The sequence below is a fragment of the Myxocyprinus asiaticus genome, chromosome 21 (genome assembly GCF_019703515.2).
Source record: "Myxocyprinus asiaticus isolate MX2 ecotype Aquarium Trade chromosome 21, UBuf_Myxa_2, whole genome shotgun sequence".
Taxonomy (NCBI): Eukaryota; Metazoa; Chordata; class Actinopteri; order Cypriniformes; family Catostomidae; genus Myxocyprinus; species Myxocyprinus asiaticus.
This window is the reverse complement of record NC_059364.1, coordinates 41339134-41361115: the sequence shown is the minus strand read 5'-3', so window position 1 is coordinate 41361115 and position 21982 is coordinate 41339134. Positions and strand designations below refer to the sequence as shown.

Here is a 21982-nt window from a genome sequence, read left to right as displayed (position 1 = left end):
GCTATCAAGCTGTGTTCTGATGTCTGTCTTGTCAGCAGAGTGATTGTTTTGTCTTCAAAAGCCCAATTTAGCTGATTCTCACAGGCAGAGAAGACTGCAAAGCCCCAGAAGAAACGGGCGAGTAGTCATTTCTTCTACCTGTGCTGGGAATTCTGAAATGGTGGAGAGCAAACGGAAAGCACTTATTGATCAGGTATACTGTCAAATGAATTGTTGAAAAAGTCACCAAAGCATGTCATTGTTTTGAATAATGCCAATTTATTTGGTCACACAAAATAACACCTTTACTGATACCTCATTAATGCTTACAGGAGAATTATTGTATGCTAAGGCTCATTTGTATTTCACAATTTTCTCTTTTAGTGTATGGTACTGAATCATTTATACATTTTGTTGTCTTGGACTCCACATCAGAGTGTTTCCAATACTAAAAAGTTGGCAGGAAATCGGGATAGGTAATGAGCCCAGTTAGGAATCTGGATGCTATTGATGAATTGAATGAACAAAGGCACAGGTGCAAGCACAGTCCATGAAAGCCAAGACTGATAAGGCTACAAACGACACAAAGTGCCGTCCATAGAAACCTCACAAATGTGGAAAAGGGCCATTAGGAGGACGGTAGTTGTTTTTCTTTGTAGAGTCTCAATGTAGTAAATAAAACCAGTTTAGGTAATTAGCCTTAAATATTGAACATGAAATAATTACGTTTCATGTCAGTCAGCCTATAGGATGCAGTCATTGAATTGTTGATTGTACTGAACAATATGATATTTTATGTATGGATACCGAGTTTATAACTATTGACTAGTTGTAGCTATATTTAAGTTTCTTGCTCTCCTTTGTTTACTTCTGTCGCATGCTGACGCTTCCGTAAATAACTCTTTGTCGTACACTCTAGCGCCATCTAGAGACTTACTACAGAGTTCACCGCTTGAAAGACGTGCTGTCACATCAGTATGCCACATTACTGAGAGAAAAGGTCCAGAGACAAAGGCAAGAGATGAATCACAATGATCCAGACGAATCCAAAGTTATGGAAGGACATAAAGAGAAGGTATGTTCTGTTGTAAACCATTATTAATTGATCTGTTTGGATTAGCGAGGGAAAGGAGAGGGAGTAGCAGTTACTAATTCTCCAGTAGAGGGCAGTGTCAGATGTTGAAAATAAATAAATAAAATAAAATAAATAAATAATTGATTAAAACCTATTTATAGCAAAGTTTTCTAGCAAGTCAGTCCACTGTCGGCCCTCTTTGGAACACTCTCGGGAGGTTATTTCCAGTCATGCCAGTGCAGCACCTGTCTACTTGAATAGGAAAATACCGAAATCTCCTTGGTTGGTCAAGATTACGATCAAAGGACATATTTCAATTCAGCAATAAAATCTGACAACACTGGTATCATAAATTGTGATTCCTTACCTCATATTACGCAAAAAACAAAACAAAAAAAAAACGCAATTTTCCCAGCTTTTATAGCTAATACGCATGCGCGGTGTCGAGTTGATCGACAAGTGATGTCTGTATCTAAAAGGTGATTGGCTCTTTTTCCTATAAGGCGGGACTTTCTTTCTACATCCGTTGACCATTGGCTGTCGTTGGTTGTTCCAATTTCTCCCATTCATTTTAATAGAAGTGGCCCGTCTCTGCTAAATAATCTCTGTTTATAGTTGAGCAAGCATTTACAACGATGAAATTGTTGGTAATTTAGTGATATGTAGTAAAATATTATTATTTAATTATATTTTGTAGCTATAAATAATAATAATAATAATAATAAAATATATTTATATACAGGGTATTTTTATTAGCAAAGTTAAAAAGGGCCAGCTAATGTTAGCAACTTCATACAGTCTGGGAATACCGAACTGCATTTTTTCGAAAGAGCCATACCACAAACGAATAATTTACTATTTTCAAAAACAAACAAATATGCAAAAATTAATAGGTAACATGTTGCAATATGGAATTTTGCGTGTCTCGATAAAATAACTTCATTTTACAATTGTTCATGAAAAATGTAACTTCCCTTTTGTGCTGGGCGATATGTAAATATATTTGAATGATAATCGCATTTAAAATATCGCGATATCGAATTATATGATCAACCCCAAGGTCGGTGAAAAATTTTGCTTTATTGATTTTGCTTTAAAAATGACATTAATGTATTGAAACACGAAAAACTTAAACAAAAGACATTTCTAAATTCAAATTGAACTTTAAACGAAACGAAGAAAAAGAAAAAGCAATTTAAATAACGAAGTGATTAACAAATCTTATATATAACCATCTCCCCAAATCCAAACATTTACCATCTCCAACAGCCCAATTTGCCATCAGGCAATATCAGTATGTGGCAACAGGTGCAAATTAAGAACTAAAGACAATTATAAATGTAAAGATAATTATAATAATCATCATAATAAATACGCCTAATAAATTCCATTGTGTTCCCAAATAATGCTGCCAAATGTGTGTTCTTATCGAATGTGTTTGTATTGCACAGTTTATGCTGCCTAAAGAAAAGAAAATAGAACTCAATTTTAGGTTCAAGGTAAACGTGTCTTGTATTACTTCATGATTTAATCACTTTCGTCTTTGTTTCTTTAATACAAAGATACCTGTATATATTAATTAACCTGCAGAGTTGCGTTCACAATGTGTAAGAGCAAACTGCTCCGTGGAAATAAAGCAGACTAAACTCACAGCACCTCACGAGATGACCGGAGATCATTTGCAGCATTCTCATAGATTATATTATTCTTCCAAACAGTTTTCAGACGAATGAAACAGAGAAAAAGGTAACTCTTTAAATGCGCTTGCTCCAGACAGGGTCCCGTTGCACCCCTCTGAACAAACAGCAAAATCAGACACAAGCACTGACGACTTTTCTTTTGTCTGTTCTTAAAAATATAATAAAGCGTGTTTCTTCAAGCGTGTGTCTTTTTGACTAACAGCATTTCTTGTCATGTGTCACTCCGAGACGTCTTACAGGTCACCCACCTCTTGTGGGTAGATGAGCAAAATTACTCCTGCATGAAATACATTTGGAGGAGGAGCTTGTGAACTGGATTGAGCCTCGTCGCATTTTGCGGGTGGCGGGTGCTATTTCACACCCTTGCACATAAAAAATAGCGAACGTTCACAAAATCACTTGTAGAAAATGCTCTTAACTACTAAGATCAATAGTTATTGGGAAAGGAGGCCCAGAACAGATGAATTTGCGTGTCTTTGAGAAGCGCTTTCATTGCACTTGTGAACAGCAGAGCTCACTGCGCACACATATCAAATCAGATGCACCTCGGCGGCTTTTCTTTCATCTGTTCTTCAAAATAGAATCACGTTTTGTCAAACACACATCTTTGTGTCTAATTTCTTGTAATATATCACTCCGAGAAGTACAGGTCGCCCTCCACAGTGGCTGGTATATCAGCAAAATACTCCGCATGAAAAATCTGCATTTGGCGGGTGTTCATTTCAAACCTTGTCCACCAGGAGAAGGCTGTACGACAAATTCGGAAGAAAGGAAATCAAAACAGTGTTACTGACTTCAAGATTTGCAATCGCACCCACACTTTCTGCAGGACAATTATCTCTAGAAAGTTTTAAACGATCATGTGTTGGTGAATGGTGAGACACCCCGCAAGCCAACAGATTTTTAACAAAGAGCCGCTTGTGGGTGGGGAGCCATAGGTTCCCGACCCCTGCCCTAATTCAACACAATTAATCCTGATTTAAGACAGTATTGAGCTAGAAGTTTGTAACCAACTTGATTACAACTAGATCTGTATCTACTACTAGAGAAAACAACCATTTGTATATTTGGACTTTTGATTCAAACTTTAGTTACAGAAATATTGCCCAGTTTCGCCATAAGGTGACCTAATGTGTGGAAACTACATAAAAGAATACTGTATTATATATTATTATATTACAGTCCTTGCCATGAATTCTATCCGATCTATAAAATCACAGAAGGAGATGTAAAACTGAAGTTCTCTCAAATCGTTGTACGGGGTTTATCATTGTGAATGTTGTTTGATGGTTTATATGGTATACCAAACGTATATGTCAACTTCCCACTTCCTCTACGTCTGAGATGTGCTCCCAGAGATCAGAATCAAAGCTCAAGCACACTCATTCAACACATGCACACACACCTCCAATGAGTGACAAACACGTCATCTACATCAGTGGGGCAGCCATTAACATTTCAAATAAAGTTTAGAGTATTCCTTTCTCTCCACCAGCAAAGGACAGGAACTCTCTGTGTTAAAATATTCATGACGGTTATACAGACTGTATCCTAACCAACTGTATGGAGAATTATTCAATATTCATTGTACATTTCCTTACTTTGGCTGTTTTAAGTGCATCATATGGCACTGAGACAAGTTCCTTTGCTGTCCTTTGTTAAGGGTTTATAAAGGAGTTCATAAATGACTAATACATAATTTATTAATACATTATAAATCACTGATATGCTGTTATAACAACATTAATAAAATGGGTGACTTTCATGCAATACTTGTCAAATAGTGAGCATTTTAACTTACTGTTTTAAAGGCTTAATAAATATACTTATTCATACTTATATTAATCAAAAACATAAAATGCCCTAATTCATGATGTCACAAACAAAAATGGACTATTACAGTGAGATTTAAAGGAGGGATTATGTAATTTTGCTACAGTCTGCATTGTTTATTTTCATTACTGTAATGTCTTGACTCATTTGTGTTGTTACTTTCCTTGTACATTGATGTTAAAAGGATGGTGACACTCCGAGTGCTGTCCCAACTTAACTAGTCCTCTGTTAAAACACTTTTTAGGCCTTCTTGCTCATTCACAGCATACAGTGCATTCAGAAAGAATTCACATTTTGTTATGTGTAATGTGATATTTCAGTTTTTTATTTTATAAATTTGCAAAGTTATAAAAAATCAGTTTTTTGCTTCGTCATTATGGAGCATAGATGGATGTGAAAATAAATAATTTAAAGCATTTTAGCATAAGGCTGCAACATAACAAAATGTGAAATAATAAAGGGGTCTGAATACTTTCTGAATGCACTGTATAATAAAGCTTAATGACCATTAAACAGTTCTGAACTTTATGTACAAGTTTTATAATTTTGACAACTCCTTAATAAATGCCTAATGTGTCCATTTTATTTAACGGTTAATTTTCATAGGTTATTAATGTTAAATAAGTGTTATTAAGCAGTTATAACATGACTCACTATTTGTCAGGTATTGCATGAAAGTCACTCTTTTTATGCATGTTGTTATAACTGCATATTAATGATTTATAATGCATTTGTAAATGAATTATTAGTCATTAATGAACCCTCTTATAAACCTTTAATAAAGGGAAAATTTATGTAAAGCGTTACCACTTTTCTTTACCTTGCTAACTCCCATAAGAAGGAAAAATCACATATGCGATCTCATTAATTTGTCTTTCAAATAATGTCTTTCAGACATTAGACTTGCTTCTTAGAGAAAAAGACCCCAGTTATCTCATGTGTCTCTGAGCAATATAATTTTCTTCTAGACTGGTTGAAGTAAATGTAAGCTAAAATTTGCACAAAATAGTATGTAGAAGGATTAGAGATCCACTGCCAAGTCTCTCTCTATAGTTACTGTCGTGTAACACAATTAAGGACAGTAGATGTCTGGCTTCCAGTGCTACTTTGAAGTTTTCCTAAAGTCCAGAAGATTGAGGAAGCCCTTCATTGTAACATGGGGGATGCAGTTGGTGTGGACTTGCGATTGACTTTGATTTTGGCCGTCTGGGTTGAGGACAATAAGAGGTAGAGACTGGGGGGTTAAGTATGTGGGGGTGGGGTCAGACAGACTTCAGCTTATCAATCTCCTCCTATAAAAGCAAGACTTCTTCAGCCGGCTGTAATTGCCTGCTCTAATGACCAGCACTGGAGGGGAGGACAAAGGGATGGCTATAAAAACTTTATGGGCTTGTCAGGAGGAAACCTTTGGTACAAATTGCTGAGCAAATGAAACTGCCCTGTTGTTTCCTCAGCCAGAGCCAAGACACTTCATGAGGATAAGTTGGGACCAAAGCAGGCAGAGCAACAGACACCTGCTGGGGCCTAATTGGTCCCTTTTGCAGTTAATGGCTTCCTGTGGTTGCATGTTTACTTGTCATTGGTGCTGGGGGTACCAAACCCTGACTGAAGCCCTGTTTACACTGGGCATTAAGATGCGTTTTAGGTGATTTGATCAAAAATAGAGCTAGTCGTCTCTTTTGACCACTTGTTCGGATTTCGAGGGGAGAGTCTCTGATTTTATGACGTAATACATCAATCATTACATCAGTGTGTTACTGCATGCATGATAATAAAGTGCAAAATGTCAAAGAAAAATAAACTGGCGTTTCTCTTAATTATACTTACATTTAATCTAAGCACAAACATGTTGTATATTGCAGAATTCTGAGTTACCTGTATTAATTTTATTTCATTGGGTTCTGTTCATGTTGTTCTCTTGCTCATCGGGATTGCTTGCCACACAATGAAAATCAGTTTCTTTGATATGAAATTCAAATATAGGCTCTACTCTATTAATAATAATAATAACTTTATTTATATAGCACCTTTTAGCAATTTAGCACAAAGTGCTTCACAAAACATAAAATCAAAACATACTTAGTAAAACATAAGGTATAAACAAAAAAATTTACAAAGTACCAAGTTTATACAAATGAGTTTTTAAACAGACTTAAAAACAGACACAGATTCAGCAGATCTAATATCCCAGGGCAGGCTGTTCGATAATTGTGGGGCCGTCACTACAAACTCTATATCACCTTTTGTTTTGTATCTGGATCTTGGAACAGCCAACAGTTCATGTCAAGAAGATCTAAGAGGTCTAAATGTTTCAATTCTGCTAAATAATCTGGCGCCAACCCATGTAATGCCTTATATGTAATTAATAATCTTAAAATCAACCCTAAAATGAATTGGCAACCAGTGCAAAGTTAAAACTGGAGTAATATGATTAAAAGGCCTAGTTCATGTTGAAAGTCTAGTTGCAGCATTTTGCACTAATTGTAGCTGTGCTAAAGTTCGTTGATTTAAAGTTGAAAACAGAGCATTACAATAATCTTGGCAAGATTAAATAAAAGCATGAATAAGCCTCTCTGTATCCCTAAAACTCAAAACCTGTCTCACCTTGGAAATGTTCCTTAACTGATAAAAACAAGATTGAACTAACTTGCTGATGTGATATAATTTGTTTTTTTACATTTGTGTCAGAATAGTCACCCACATTTCTAACCACATGCTGAATATTCGGGACCACTTGATTAAGTGCTGACTCAATCTGATATTTTTTTAAACCATGACTGATTATGACAACCTCTGTTTTATCAGAATGTAACTGTAGAAAATTAGAGGAGGACATCTAATCTCCAACAGACACTGTAAATTTCCTATTTGACAAATAGGAAACAAACCAGTCTAAAGCCATCCTAGATATTCCCAATCATCTCTTTAACGTATCAATTAAAACTGAATGATCAGCTGTATCAAACGCTGCAGTGAAATCTATCAACACTAAAATGGAGCACTCTCCAACGTCATCCGCCATCAGTAAGTCATTTGTAACCCTAAGAACTGAAATTTCTCAAAAAAATTGTTATCCTTCACCACCTACTACCTACTACACTAAATACTTTGTGTAGTGAAAACCTAAATGAATTCAGTTAACCTAACTTAATTTTGATTTGTTCAAATAACTCTATTGAACCTTACAGCTTGCTACAAACATATTAGCATATTGTATATATGTAGTATGGTGCTGCTGAGAGTTTACAGATCCCCAGTCCATCATTATAGTGATGTTCCCTCAGTAATGTCTTCATGTTAATAGCAGTACATACTATTTATTTGTATTTGTGTGTGTGTGTGTGCATGTGTGTGTGTAATAATGTACCCAACCTCAAACTAACCATTAGCTCCACTCTTCCCCACAATGGTAACCTCCAAAAAATTAAACATGACAGAAACTACTTGTTTCATTTTGTGTAGAAATACATTAAAATAACACTTAACAGTCCCAACACAATTGGATTAAGTGAACATAGATGGATTGTACACAATGAAATTAAGTTGAGACCTTATGCTAAAGAATTGTGTTGCATTAGCTCATTTAAATAAGTTAAAGCTAAATTACATTGAGTGAACACCATCCGTTAGAAGTCTCAATCCATTTGAACATTTCATAGCAATGTGATCATATCATTTTTTGATTACTGTGTTTGAATATCACTTGGGTGTTATGCAATATAATTATGTTCTCATCTCAACTTAATGTACCAAGTTGATTTAAAGTGTACTGGGCTGGTTTAGTGTTTTCAATAAAGCTGCTTTCCCATTTTTTTCAGTGTAGACAGCAATGAGCCTATCTTTATGCTACATTCTTACTGCATGTTAACTTTAAAAAACATTTTTTTATATTTTTATTTTTCTGTATACAAAGTTGAAAAACAAAATCAATGAAACGTAACTGAGAACTCTATTCAATATACACTCACTTAACACTTTATTAGGAGCACTATTGCACTAATAAAGTGTCCGACATGGTTTTCTGCTGTTGTAGCCCATCCGCCTCAAGTGTCGACATGTTGTGCATTCTGAGATGTTACTCTGCTTTGTACAGAGCGGTTATCTGAGTTATCATAGCCTTTCTGTCAGCTCAAACCAGTCTGGCCATTCTCTGTTGACCTCTCTCATCATCAAGGTGTTTCCATCTGCAGAACTGCCACTGACTGGATGTTTTTTTGTTTCGTTTTTGGCACCATTCGGAGTAATTTCTAGAGACCGTTGTGTGTGAAAATCCCAGGAGATCAGCAGTTACAAAAATCCTCAAACCAGCCCATCTGGCACCAACAATGCCATGGTCGAAATAACTAAGATCAAAATTTTTTCCCATTCCGATGGTTGTGAACATTAACTGAAATTCCTGACCCATATCTGCTTCATTTTATGCATTGCAATGCTGCCACACGATTGGCTGAGTAGATAATTGCATGAATAAGTAGGTGTACAGGTGTTCCTAATAAAGTGCTCAGTGAGTGTTTTGAGCTACTAAAGCTTGAGCTATCTTTTCATCCACAATATACACTTTCTGTCACAGAAGAGAGCAACCATTCAGAGGTTCACCAGGTCAACCCTCACCCATGATGACACATACTTGAGGGCTCTACCTAAAACACGCCACTACCTGGTGAGACATTGTGCATTACTCTGTTTTCTCTCAATAGATGTTTTCCATGTTCTTTGTTACAAGATTAGGAAGGAGCATATGATTAGTCTCTCTACTCTGTAATCTGGCCTTCATGAGATTCTGGAACTGCAGAGACAGCTGACCCGACTCAGGTGTCTCAAGAGCCGTAAGGAGCAGGAGGTGTTCAGGGTCTGGGTGGAGCAACATAGAAGCACATATGAACTAGAGAAGCAACTGCAGGCAATGGGTGAGAAGTGATGTTTAGATGTTTACACACACTGACTGATACATAGAAAGCAATAAACATGGCATGAACATGGTATGATATTCTTTGCAGTACCATATACACTACCCATCAAAAGATTGGAAATTTGATTGACTTTAGGTTTCTCATGATCTTAAAAACTTTTTGATTTAAATGTTTCTAAGTAACCCTCCTGTTATGTTCGGGTAATTTTTGACTCATCTAAGAGTTAAAAACAGTGGAAAAATGTATCTTAATCTATCTATCTATCTATCTATCTATCTATCTATCTATCTATATATATATATATATATATATAATTTTATTTTATTTTTTTATTTTTTTGTTGTTGTTGTTAAAAATGCTTTTGGTTTCCCATGACAATGAATAAATGAATACTGTAAGTAAATTTATTTTTATTTATTTTAATTTTACTTGTTTATATTTATGCAATGTGTTTTGGGTTGCTAGGGTGTTGCTAGGTGGTTGCTAGGCCATTACTTAATGGTTGCAAAATGGTGACTTACTGGCCCAAGTCTCTATAACATCCTGATCCCTAGCAATGTGTGGGGACCTTTTTAATAGAACTCTATGGGATTTTTTCTCATTTTCTGACCGCCTATCAGACGTTTACATTTGGAAATTGAAACATTTTTAAAAATAATAACCACATTTCTGTATTTGTTTAAAACAGATAAAATTTGTAAGTATTCTGTTTATCATCTTTTCATTCTCAAAATGAAGGGTGCACTGTATATCTACTGTAAAACAATAGTACCATCATTGATATACACCGATGAGCCAAAAAAATTTGACCACTCACAGGTGAAGCAAATAATGCTGATCATCTCCTAACAAGGCCACATGTCAAGGTCTGGGTAGATTAGAAGGTAAATGAACAATCAGTTCTCGTAGTCAATGTGTTGAATGCAGGAGAAATGGGCAGGAGTAAAGACCTGAGCGACTGTCTGTTTTATGGACTTATTTTGGCCACTAGTATCCCCCATTGCTTTTCTTGTTGGTTTCCCGTCTCTGCTATTATGTCATATTGTTTTCACCCGTGCCTTGTTTCCTGTGTGTGTATTTAAGTTGCCCTGCTCCTCAGTTCTTTGCTCAGTGTTTCACGTGCCATGACCAGTCTCGGTCACCCTCATGCTTTGCCCTCAGGACTTCTCTGGAAACTACTTTGTGTAACTGGTATTGTTCTCTTGTTTTGTTTTTTGCATTTACTCATTTTAACATTTTGGAGTTACTTTTGGATTTACATTGTGGACTTTTTGGATTTACTTTTTGGAACTGTGGTCATTACCTTTTTGTTTTTGCATTTACTTATTGGAACGTTTTGGAGTTACCTTTTGGACGTATCTTGTGGATTTTTGGATTTACCTTTTTATTTCATTAAAGACTTTAAAATATTCCCCTGGACTGTGCTCCGGTTTTCTGCATTTGGGTTTACCCTTTTCTACTGTGTTCAAGTGCTCACACACTGTTCCTAGCCCTGGGTTTCTGACAGGGTCAGAGCATCTCTGAAATGCCAAGGCTTGTGGGGTGCTCCCGGTCAGCAGTGGTGAGTACCCACAGACAGTGTTCTGAGGAGGGACAAACCACAAACCGGCGACAGGGTGTTGGGTGCCCAAGGCTCATCGATGCGCAAAGGGCAGCGATGGCTATCCCATCTGGTCCGAACTGACAGAAGGTCTACAATTTTTTTAAATAAAATAAAATCATAATTTTTTTTAATGATGGTTAAAGGAGGAATGTGTCATGACACACAATGCATCACACCCTGCTGCTTATGGGGCTGCATAGCCACAGACTGTTCAGAGTGCCCATGATGACCCCTGTCCACCGTTCGCCTGGTCCGATCAGTCCTGTTTTCTTTTACATCATGTAGATGGCCGTGTACATGTGCACCGTTTACCTGGGGAAGTGATGGCACCAGGATGCACTGTGGGAAGACGACAAGCCGGTGGAGGGAGTGTGATGCTCTGGGCAAGGTTCTGCTGAGAAACCCTGGGTCCGGCCATTCATGTGAACATCAATCTGACACGTGCTACCTACCTAATCATCATTGCAGACCAGGTACACCCCTTCGTGGCAATGCAATTCACTGATGGCAGTGGCCTCTTTCAGCAGGATAATGCGCCCTGCCACACTGCACACATTGTTCAGGAATGGTTTGAGGATCAGGATGAAGAGTTCAAGGTGTTGCAATGATCTCCAAAGTCCCCAGATCTCAATCCAATTGAGCATCTGTGGGATGTGCTGGACCAACAAGTCCAATCCACGGAGGCACCACCACACAACTTACATGACTTGAAGGATCTTCTGCTAATGTCTTGGTGACAGATACCACAGGACACCATCTGGGGTCTTGTTAAGTCCATTCCTCATCGGGTCGGTGCTGTTTTGGTGGTACACAAAGAACCAACAGCATATTAGGCAGGTGGTCATAATGTTTTGGCTTATCAGTGTACAGGTGGAACCCTTTCCAGATGAAATGCTACAGTATTTATTTTTATTATTTTTTTTATGTGTTTTAGTGAGAAAAACAAGCCTATGGCAATATATTAATACATTTTTATAATCAAAAGGGGGGTGCTATATATCTATGGTACTCTACGGGGTCTTTTTTGACATGAAAAAAATGGCTGTCTGGAATTCTCTAAAACAGAAGGGTTAAATTCATGAAATTAGTTTTGTAGAGAAATATAAAATGTGCCTACCCATTCATTTCTTTACAAAATGAATTATGTATTATTTGTTCGTTTCTTTGTTTATTTATTTTAAATGGATGAGTTGGATTGAATAGTGAAGGAAAATCAGTAAACAGGTGTCCAGCATTCATGATGTACCTCATGAAGTCAGTTGTCAGAATAAACAGAGTGTGCAGAGCTGTAGTTTAGACAAAAAGTGGCTATTATGAAGAAGTTCAAATATAAGATCATTTTGATTTGTTTAGCATTTTTTTGGTTATAACATAACTCCCATAATTCCAGTTGTGGAAATTCCGTTGGCTTCCAATGACTTTACTGTTATTTGGGAAAAAGTGGTAACACTTTACAATAAGGTTCCATTGGTTATCATAAGTTAATGCATTAGGTATCATGAACAGACAATTAACAATATGTTTGTATACAGCATTTATTTATCTTTGTTAATGTTAGTTACTAAAAATACAATTGTTCATTGTTAGTTAATGTTAGTTCATGGTGCATTAACTAATGTTAACAAATGAAACCTTATTGTAAAGTGTAACCGGAAAAGTAATTAAAATGAGTAGGTATGTCCAAATGTTTGATTGGTTCTATAAATACTGTGGTACATATGGTAATATATCAAAGTTCCATGGCATTACCATCTGATACCATCACCACTGTACTGCCAGAGTACTGTTTTTTATAAGCTTTCCAAAATGTCCCGAAAAACATTAGGATTCTCATTTACTGTCATTGTCATTTATGCTGGCAGAGCTCCATAGTAATTCTAGTCGATGTGTGACTCTTGAGAGTTTATTGAAGCAGAGGTCTGGAACTCCACCAAAACTTCAGATTTCACCTGATGACACCACAGCACAACACGAGCACGTAAGTTTCTGCTCGTTCAGTCTTTGTGCTTTTGAATTCAATTGACTTTATCTTCTCCTTTCTTAGGTACCTCCTCTTTAAAAATGGGGTTCATACAGTCCTTTTCAACTAATGAAATGCTGATATTTAACCCTTTGTGAGAGTGTTTATAATGCTATTGGGGTTGAAAAGCCTTCAAGTCTCGTGCTATTTGCCCTGCTGGCCTTACACAAACACACATTCTGCTGGAAGCCAGTGAAACCTGGAAAAAGAGAATTGATTGTTCACGTAGCAGTGAGATGACCAAATAGGACCCCCTCCCTCCCTGTAGTGGAGGGGTCTTTTTCAGTCAGCACATCATGGAAAAACTTCACCCAGGAGAGAATTTGTAATTCATTTCACACACTAAAGAGACTGACCAATTTGGCCTGGGATGTCACATTGTGCCAAAGTTCAGGAAATTAGTTAAGTGGTTTAGAAAAGAGATCCCTGATGATCAATCTATCTATCTATCTATGTCTGTCTGTCTGTCTGTCTGTCTGTCTGATCACATTTGGAAGTCAGACACGTTTGTGACCACATGACAATTGTAGTGTAAATGCTTATACATCTCGATTCTTGTTGATGCATCTTGTTCAAGACAACAGCCTCCTCACCGTAATCATTGCACCATATGTTTTTTTAGCCTATGTGACCATATGGCAATATCTCACAAGCAATTCAATATATCCATTGTTGATCCTGGACAGCTAAATGTTTACATGGAGAACAAATGGAGACATTCTCTAAAGTCTCCTGCTTCTCAGATGTCTCTCATGAGAAAAAGACCCTAGTAATCTAACATGTATCTTCTCTTGAATTTCAGAAGAGATCTCAACAAATGTTTCTTATGTGCTCAGATTTGCAAAGATACCAAAGTCTACATTTAAAAGTCAGCATTCAATCAAATCAATACATTACAGACCAACTTATCTGAGCTATGCTATCCACACACATTTAATAGCTCTACTCTCACTATGTCAACAATTGTGTCATTTGTTTCTATTTTGTATTTCTCCTAATGCATTTTAACTAAGAATCATAATTGAGAACTCCACTTAACCTCGCGAGCTATAAAAGAGCACACTGAAAAAAATGGCTTTTTGCTTTATTGTTTTATTTATTTTTTATTTTTTTTAGGTAAGTGGTTGCACAAATTTTATTTATATACATTTAAGATATAAATTATGAGTTGAAAATACTTGATTATTTTTAGTTAATTCAGCTCAATTACATTGAATAAATCCACAATCATTATCTAGTCATGTTCTTTCTACTTAATTTTAATACATACGTGAGGTTTAACTCAAAATTGTCTAGCAAGTTACAACATAATAGTTTATTTTCTAGCAAGTTACAGCTGTACCAGAGTTCAATAAAAATGATTGTTTCAAATCCCATTCTGTCAGTTGAGCTGTATTATTTGCTCATTAATACTACATATATGTTTTATAAAATAAGTTAAATATTAAGAACATGGTTTACCATAGTTAGAAGGAGCACTAATCTCCATGAAAACAAAATAATTTACCACAAAACAGCATGAGTAACATTAAACAGGACTGTAAACACAACTACAACCCTTATTAATTACCAAGAATAATTATTTACGATCCACATAAGCCCCTATACCTTGCCTGGGCGTACATAATTAAATATTTGGTTGTGAGAGTCGATGGCCACTCCCCCCAAACACAGCTTGGTTGCAACAACAATTTTTTTTTTCTAGTTGACTTTAAATAATTGACATAAGTATGTTTAAAACTCAAAGAATGCATTTAATGAAAAACACAGTGCTAAATTTGATGATGTATAATTTACTAAGGCCATTTTTTTTTCAGTGCAACCTCAGTGCATTTTGTTCCTACACAGTAGAAAAAATCAAGTCCACCCCCACAATAACTAGATCTGAGATATTTGAGGGCTATAAATGATACATTTGAGTCTATTTCTCTTTGTATTTACCTTGGTTTGTTTGGTTTCTATGAGAGATACTGAGTCACAATATCTATCTGCCATGTTGAATTTCACACCTATTTATTTTCAGGATGGACGGTCAAATATGTCTGAACAACATTGCTGCATCAGCTGTTGGGTTGAAAGGAAGATACTTGGAACAAACTGTTATGATTAACTTTGTCCACTTACACACCCAAGAACCACAACATTTATTTTGAATCCAATCTTTGTGGGCTAATACAGCTAAATTCACTCACCAACTTGATCTTCATTTCCTACACCAATTAACTGTAAATTTGTATTCTCTTCTCATTCTTTTTGCTGGTGTGCAGTGCAGGCTTGTTACAGGCCTGTTATCTGCTACACAGTCATGTGAGTAAACTTGTCCCGCACTGCAGTGCTGTGAAGGGCCAGTTTGCACCCAGCAGACAAAGTGTATCCTCACCCGGGTGTGCAGTGTTATCGGGTGTGAGCTGGGCCGCGTCTGAGGCTCCTCTTGAGAAGTAGCACATCATTAGGAATATATTAACAACCCGATGCTCACTCCAAGGGTCGCTCGCACATATCGCTCAGGCTTGGCCGCCCTGCAAAGTGGGAAAAAGGTGACGATCTGCTTCAATTAGAGAGCTCCAGGGTGGAAAAGCAATGCCATGCCAACCAGGCATTGTAACAAATTGTAACAAACCCCTTAGTTAAGTTAAGATCAGCATGATAAAAGATAATACCGTACAATTTTAACAAAGGGGTTTCTACTAATGTTAGGGATTAGCTACAGTGATTAGGAAAGGTTAGCGTTAGGGATAGGTACAGTGATTAGGATAGGAGTAAGTGCAGGGGTATGTTGAGTAGGGTTAAGGGTAGGGTTGCTGCAGGACCCAGGTGGGATGACTGCCACCTAGGTATGGCCCTGTTTATGGTCTCAAAATTCTCAGAGGGTGTTTATCCCAAGGTTATCAATGCAACTTTCTGTTTCCCTTGGGTCTCGTCACTTGAAATATAGGTGTTGTAGAGATATGTGAGTTATAATTTTTTTCTGTCTGTATTGTCTGCACTCTTCACAGATGCCAGTCTCAGTAAGAGGCAGTGGAGGGGGTGCCAACTCATGCCAACTCCAGGGCAAACAGAGCTGGGGACAGAGTGAGACTGAGCTCATGTTTCCAGAGGTAAGTGTCAAACCACAGAGTCTCGGATCCCAGTAAGCAGGAAGACAAGGGAGACAAACACACCTGCAGCAGTCATGTGTTCATTCACTCTCACATGAACAAATAAACCTCACCAACTTTTATTTAATCTAATAGGGTTATGTAGTAAATGTCTAAAATGAGAATTCAGATTAAGAACCAAAAAGGTTTTACAGCCTGATTTTAAAGTTCCACAAGTAAGTGATATAATTGTTCTAAAGCCTAGTGCACACTACATGACTCAAGCTTGTCTCCTTTGATGTTTTGAGTCTGCGCCAAGAAGTCTCGGATCTCATGACAAACGGTTGTGTAGTGTGCGCACATCTGCGACATGCTCCAACTTGTCGCAGACCCTACGATAGATTTCAAACTAGCTTAATATCTAAAAGTCTTGTCGTCAGGTGTGTATACTGTTCCCCACGAGTGAGAGACCCACAGTGAGCATGGCACAATGCGGAGCACCTAAACTCCCTCTTAGACATGAAACCCCTCTATTGGAAGGAACAGGGTTAGTGCTTTTAGCACTCTGTTTGGATGAGCACTGCCCCGATTAAGAGTGTGAGGTAACCGTCTGGGCTACAGAGCTACCCTGCCTCTGCAGGATGTTTCTGTAGGCCAGCGATGGCTTCTTACCCGATTGAAACCTCTCAGTGAAAGCATCAATAGAATCACCGAAGAGGCCCTGCTGACACACAGGGGCAACAGTCAAGACGACCTTGACCTTGTCACTCAGATCTGACAAATTGAGCCAGATAAGACACTCAGTGGACACCAGGCTAGACATAGATCTACCAATGGCCATGGCAGTAATCTTGGTAGACTGGAGCATCAAATCTGTGGTGGTCATGGAAGGACTCAGGGTCTGGACTGTTTTCATACAAGTCCTTCAGGAGATCTGCCTGGTAGGCCTGCAACACCGCCATGGTATGCAGGGGGGGTATCGGAGGTGTGCATGGCTTGTTCTGGCAACAAATCCTCTTCATAAATTCCAAACTTTATATTCTGCCCTCACGCTCCTCATTCATGTGGTACCTTGACTGGCATGTAAGGAGCAAAATGGGAGAAAGGGGGAAAGGCTGATAGCGAACTGTGAGCACACTGTCCTAAGATTCATGCCTTCACAGTGAACACAAGAAGTCCCCACGAGCACTGCTTTAGCGTGAGCTCGGCTCAAAAATAAAAGGCAGCGCTCGTGCCCGTCAGACAGAGGAATATATCAATCACAAGGTGGAAAAAACTTGCGAAACATGTTTTTGTCTTTAAAAAGGCATTTTTCATTTTTGTTTAATAGTCAAAACAACTCGTAAGTGTTATAAGGATATGCATTTCTTGCTATAGCACACAGGAAAATGAAAGAGGAAAATTCTGATGGTGTGGTGCTGGGCTCCAGCTTATATGCCGATGATAACGCAGGTTTGGGGTGGAGCGCCAAGCGTCAACAGCCAGTAAAGTCGGCATTATGGTATAGAGTTTCCAGGTCACCACCCCTGGGAGGAGCTACCACAGCATCAGCTACCAACGCAGGGTCAAAGTTACGGACTTGAAAGGGAACAGCTATACTTCTGTACCTGCAGCTCTTATAAGCTCTTCCAGCAGTATATAAACAGTCCCTTTAAGTCCCTTAAACAAAATCAGCCTCAAATGCACAACAGTAAGGCTTATTTGTCAAGCCTACATTATTAGGGCTATTTACTTCAGCCTTATGTATCACAGAGGCTAAACTAATTTAGAATCCAGAACACATCAATATCACCCCTATCAGTCATTAAGTAGGCAAAGGAGGAGAGAAATTAATAGTTGAAAACTAATAGTTTTCAGGAGTCAAAGTAGTCAACTGCAAGCCAACAGCCCAGACAGCATGGAGGTGAGAAAGGAGGATGAAGAGGAGGAGCAATGAAGGTGAGATGAGAGGGGAAAAACATGAACGATTCATTTTCCTCACACTTCCCTGTCAGAGTGGATGTGTGCAAACAGATGTGGGGGTCTGGTGGAGGAGGGGGGATGGCAAACATCAGGTAGAGTTGAAGCGGACCAGCAGTCAGGGGTATTAGTCAGCCCTGCGGCCCACTGATGGGACAGCACACAAAACATACAGTCCTATTTACCTGGGAGAAGAGTACCAGACATCCATCACATAGACAGACACTGTGTGCATATGTGAGAGAGTATAGCCCTGAAGGCCTTGCTTTTGAAGAAATATCTTACACTTACACTCACTTGAGAAAATGTCTAAATTTCACTCATATGAGCCATTGAAAACTATATTATACAGAACTCAGCAATTAAGATATTTGTTGCTGACTCATTTGGGTAAGTAGTTAAGATTTTTACTTGCCCTTACTGGTTCCACCACAAAAAAAAAACAAAAAAAAATTGGATGAATTTTATTTTTAGCTAAATACTATATGTGTCAGGAAAAAAACAAATCTATATTTTTTATTTAATTAAAAAAAAAAAATATGACAATATTATATTATGTAGGCAGTATGGTCTATAAAAGTTGTGACTTCTCATTTATGCAGTAGTTGTGATCTAATGTCATTGTTATTTCAATCTACAGGGTTTTCAAGTGTCTTTTCATAATGAAACAGGGTTTCACCACAACAGTTGTTGCTGTTGTGGAGAAACTGTAGAAGGCAGTTCTACCTACTTTAACATCATTTGTAAGGTGAGGTGTGCGAGTAATCACATATATCAATGGTCCAGCTCCCTTGCTCATTTCCTGTCACCTCAGGGTGTGAGCCGACACACTGTGTGGCCTGAAAGATTGTGAGGTGCACAGAGGAACACAGCAACTGTGAGAGATGACACGTGTGCTGTCAATGAAAGTGAAACCTCAAGCACTGAATACTTCAACCAGACTTCAAACAAAACAGGGGAAGCTGAATAGGCGAAGGATACTTATTTAGAAATCTTATCTGATTTGATAAAAATGTACTTCTGATTTTTTTTAAAGATATTATGCAATTCTTAAATCTTCTATAATATTGTAATAGAAGATAAAATAAAAAAAATAATAAGCTTTACACTTTTTATTGTTTAAACCACAACATCACATATTATCCTTGAGTTCATGTGAAGGTTGATCAAGGCCATGATCTGATCTATATTACAGGATATGTGTTCAAACATAGTTTAACAATTTTTAAGTGTCCCTAATTGAAGATTAACCCAAATATGGTTTATTGTCTCCATAGGTCTTCACCCAAGAGATTAAAGTACCAAAATTTTCCTCTCTGCACTCCACCTTTTTAGAAAAGTTCAGCACCAGCATGCTTCTTGTGGTACCTTTTGAACATTTTGTCATCCTACAGTTGAATTGAATCATTTAGCAGACACTTTTATCCAAAGCAACTTAAAGTGATTAATCCAAGGGAGAAAACAATACAAGAAGTGCTACTATACCAAAATGTAAATTGTTTGGTTTTGATCATTTCACTGTAACAGAGAAGCCATGAGCCACCAATCAAGTCAAAGACCACTGGCATAACCCAACACAAACTGAGACTTATGCACAACCTCTCGCTCTCTCACAAGGCTGACACCCAAAGGTAAGAGATGTTGCTCATTTTCACATCGGTCCAGCACAATATAATGCAAATGTACGGTATAGAAATTCCAAGTTTATTTTAGCTTTTTGACCCTGAGCAGAATAATGGCCAAAAATGGACTCAGTCTGCAAATCACAGATGGATTCAGCATCAAAGAATTGGTTAGTGATACACAAATCCAACTCTTATAAGTGAACATCAAGGAATAATTCATCCAGAAATGAAAAATGTTGTTTTCATTTACTCACCCTCTTGGGTACTTTAATTATACATCTATAGAGATTTTTGTTCTTTTTGGAGCTTGGCAGTGTAAATCACCATCCACTTTCGTTTGGAAAACAGAGGCTTGGACATTCTGCCTCAGATTTGATTTTGTTTTGCACAGAAGATTGAAAATAATTTGAACTGATACGGGGGGAAGTAAAATTGATGGCAAAATTGATTTAAGACTATTTAAGAACTTTTAAGACTGATGTTAAAAAAGCATCGTGAATGATGAAAAGTCATTTGGATTTGGTCACAACATCAACACTTTTATTTTGATGAGATGGAGTATGATTGTACGTACAACGTCAAAAGTCAGAAGTCCAGGTGTTCCACAGAGCCAGACCTCACACATCTGTCTCTGAGAGATAATGCTACATCTGAGAGTCCACAATCCATTAATGGAGATCCAACTACAAAGATCTTAAGGTAAGGAATTCCTATAACTGAAGTGTACATGCTCAGGATTGTGTCCATTATTTTACTATTAAATTTTTTTTTTCATGCCTGTAGCCTTCAGTCTGCTGAGCAAAGGACAGAAGACTCACCCTCCAGTTTTACTAGAGATACACAGTCATCATACACAGAGGTGCCTTTATGCATAGACGACCTGTTTGCTTGTCATGCTATTGAGGTATGTGTTGTTAATGTCTGTTAATAACTCAATAATAAAACAACAATAACAATTCGAAATCAAATACTTCTGTCAAATGTAGTTTGACTTTGTTTCAGGTGGAAAGCTCTGACACAAAGATGTGGACAAATTATAATGAAGTTGAAACCACTTTAAACCCAGTCCTGTGATTATAAGAGTGAATACAAGGATGCTGTTGTCTTCATTATCCTTTACATTTCTATTCATTTTTGTTTTTAATTTAATAATATAAGTGTAGAAGCATGTCTTGATAAAACATTTTTCACACTCTGACTAGTTTTTTAATGGTGTTACTAACAATGTCCAACAGTGTGTGTGCATGCATCACATAAAATGTATGTCATTGTTTGTCATTTTTTCTGAAAGTCATGAAAATTCTCATTACAGTGTGATTTCCAGCACATCTCAAATTCTGTGTTATGTTTAATAGAATTCTGTACTGGAAAAGACGCTGATGAAAATGATATTTTTTATGTTTTTGAAAAAAATGTCCGACTCTTTTGTCTTTGTAAGGCTAATTTTATAGCTAACATATGTATCCTAAATATACACAATTAAATAATATTTTCACACTTTTTGCATAATTACAGCTTGATTGGAAATGACGCCCAATAGAAATAATCTGCTTACAAGTGATATTTACCTTGATTCTCATATTTCATTTCAAGCTTGCTCTTTACTGACACTTTTGTGGACTTGGTTAACTAGCTTTTGAAAAACACTTTATTAGGGACAAGATTGATTGGTTTGGTGGAAATGACTTCACAACTATGGGACAGTTGTAATTAAAAAAAATATTTAGAAATCATTTTCACACGATAAATATTTAAATTGTTTATGTTTATTTTGCTCTTTGTTTAGATTATCATACTTTAAAAAAAAAAAAAAATAATAATAATAATAATAATAATATATATATATATATATATATATATATATATATATATATTTTTTTTTTTTTTTTTTTATCATGGATTTTCATAGTTTAACACTGAAAGTCTGGGTCTGGGACAAGGCTAAAACAGTCAAATCTTTACATAAAAGGCATTTGAAAAGTACCAAAAATAAATGATGATGTTTCCAAGTCTGTTTTAATGTGACCTTTATTTAATAAATTAATAAAATGTAATAACTTTATTTTATAATTATTGGTTTCACTTATTATTATTATTATTATTATCATTATTATTATTATTATTATTAGGCTAGAATTGATAAAAAAAAAATATTAATATTATTAATAATAATAATAATAATAATAATAATAATAATAATA

The 21982-nt window shown here is 36.8% G+C and overlaps 1 protein-coding gene across 1 annotated transcript; it reads left to right on the top strand.

Annotated features, from left to right (window-relative positions):
- Nucleotides 1-76: 76 nt before the first annotated feature.
- si:ch211-130h14.4 (uncharacterized) lies at nt 77-21618 on the top strand. The gene is made up of 12 exons (XM_051648823.1): nt 77-193; nt 899-1054; nt 9158-9247; nt 9365-9494; nt 12963-13078; nt 16117-16218; nt 19434-19520; nt 19684-19787; nt 19888-19948; nt 20335-20480; nt 20565-20685; nt 20784-21618. The coding sequence occupies exons 1-12, from the start codon at nt 158-160 to the stop codon at nt 20853-20855; spliced, it is 1221 nt and encodes a 406-aa protein (XP_051504783.1). The 5' UTR covers nt 77-157; the 3' UTR covers nt 20856-21618.
- The last annotated feature ends 364 nt before the right edge of the window (nt 21619-21982 follow it).

Excerpts from the sequence above, each read along its gene's own strand:
- si:ch211-130h14.4 (XM_051648823.1), top strand. The coding sequence starts at position 158 with ATGGTGGAGAGCAAACGGAAAGCACTTATTGATCAG. Across the intron at positions 16,219-19,433 it reads CTGAGCTCATGTTTCCAGAG|GTCTTCACCCAAGAGATTAA; the intron begins GTAAGTGTCAAA and ends TTGTCTCCATAG. Across the intron at positions 19,949-20,334 it reads GATTCAGCATCAAAGAATTG|ATGGAGTATGATTGTACGTA; the intron begins GTTAGTGATACA and ends TATTTTGATGAG.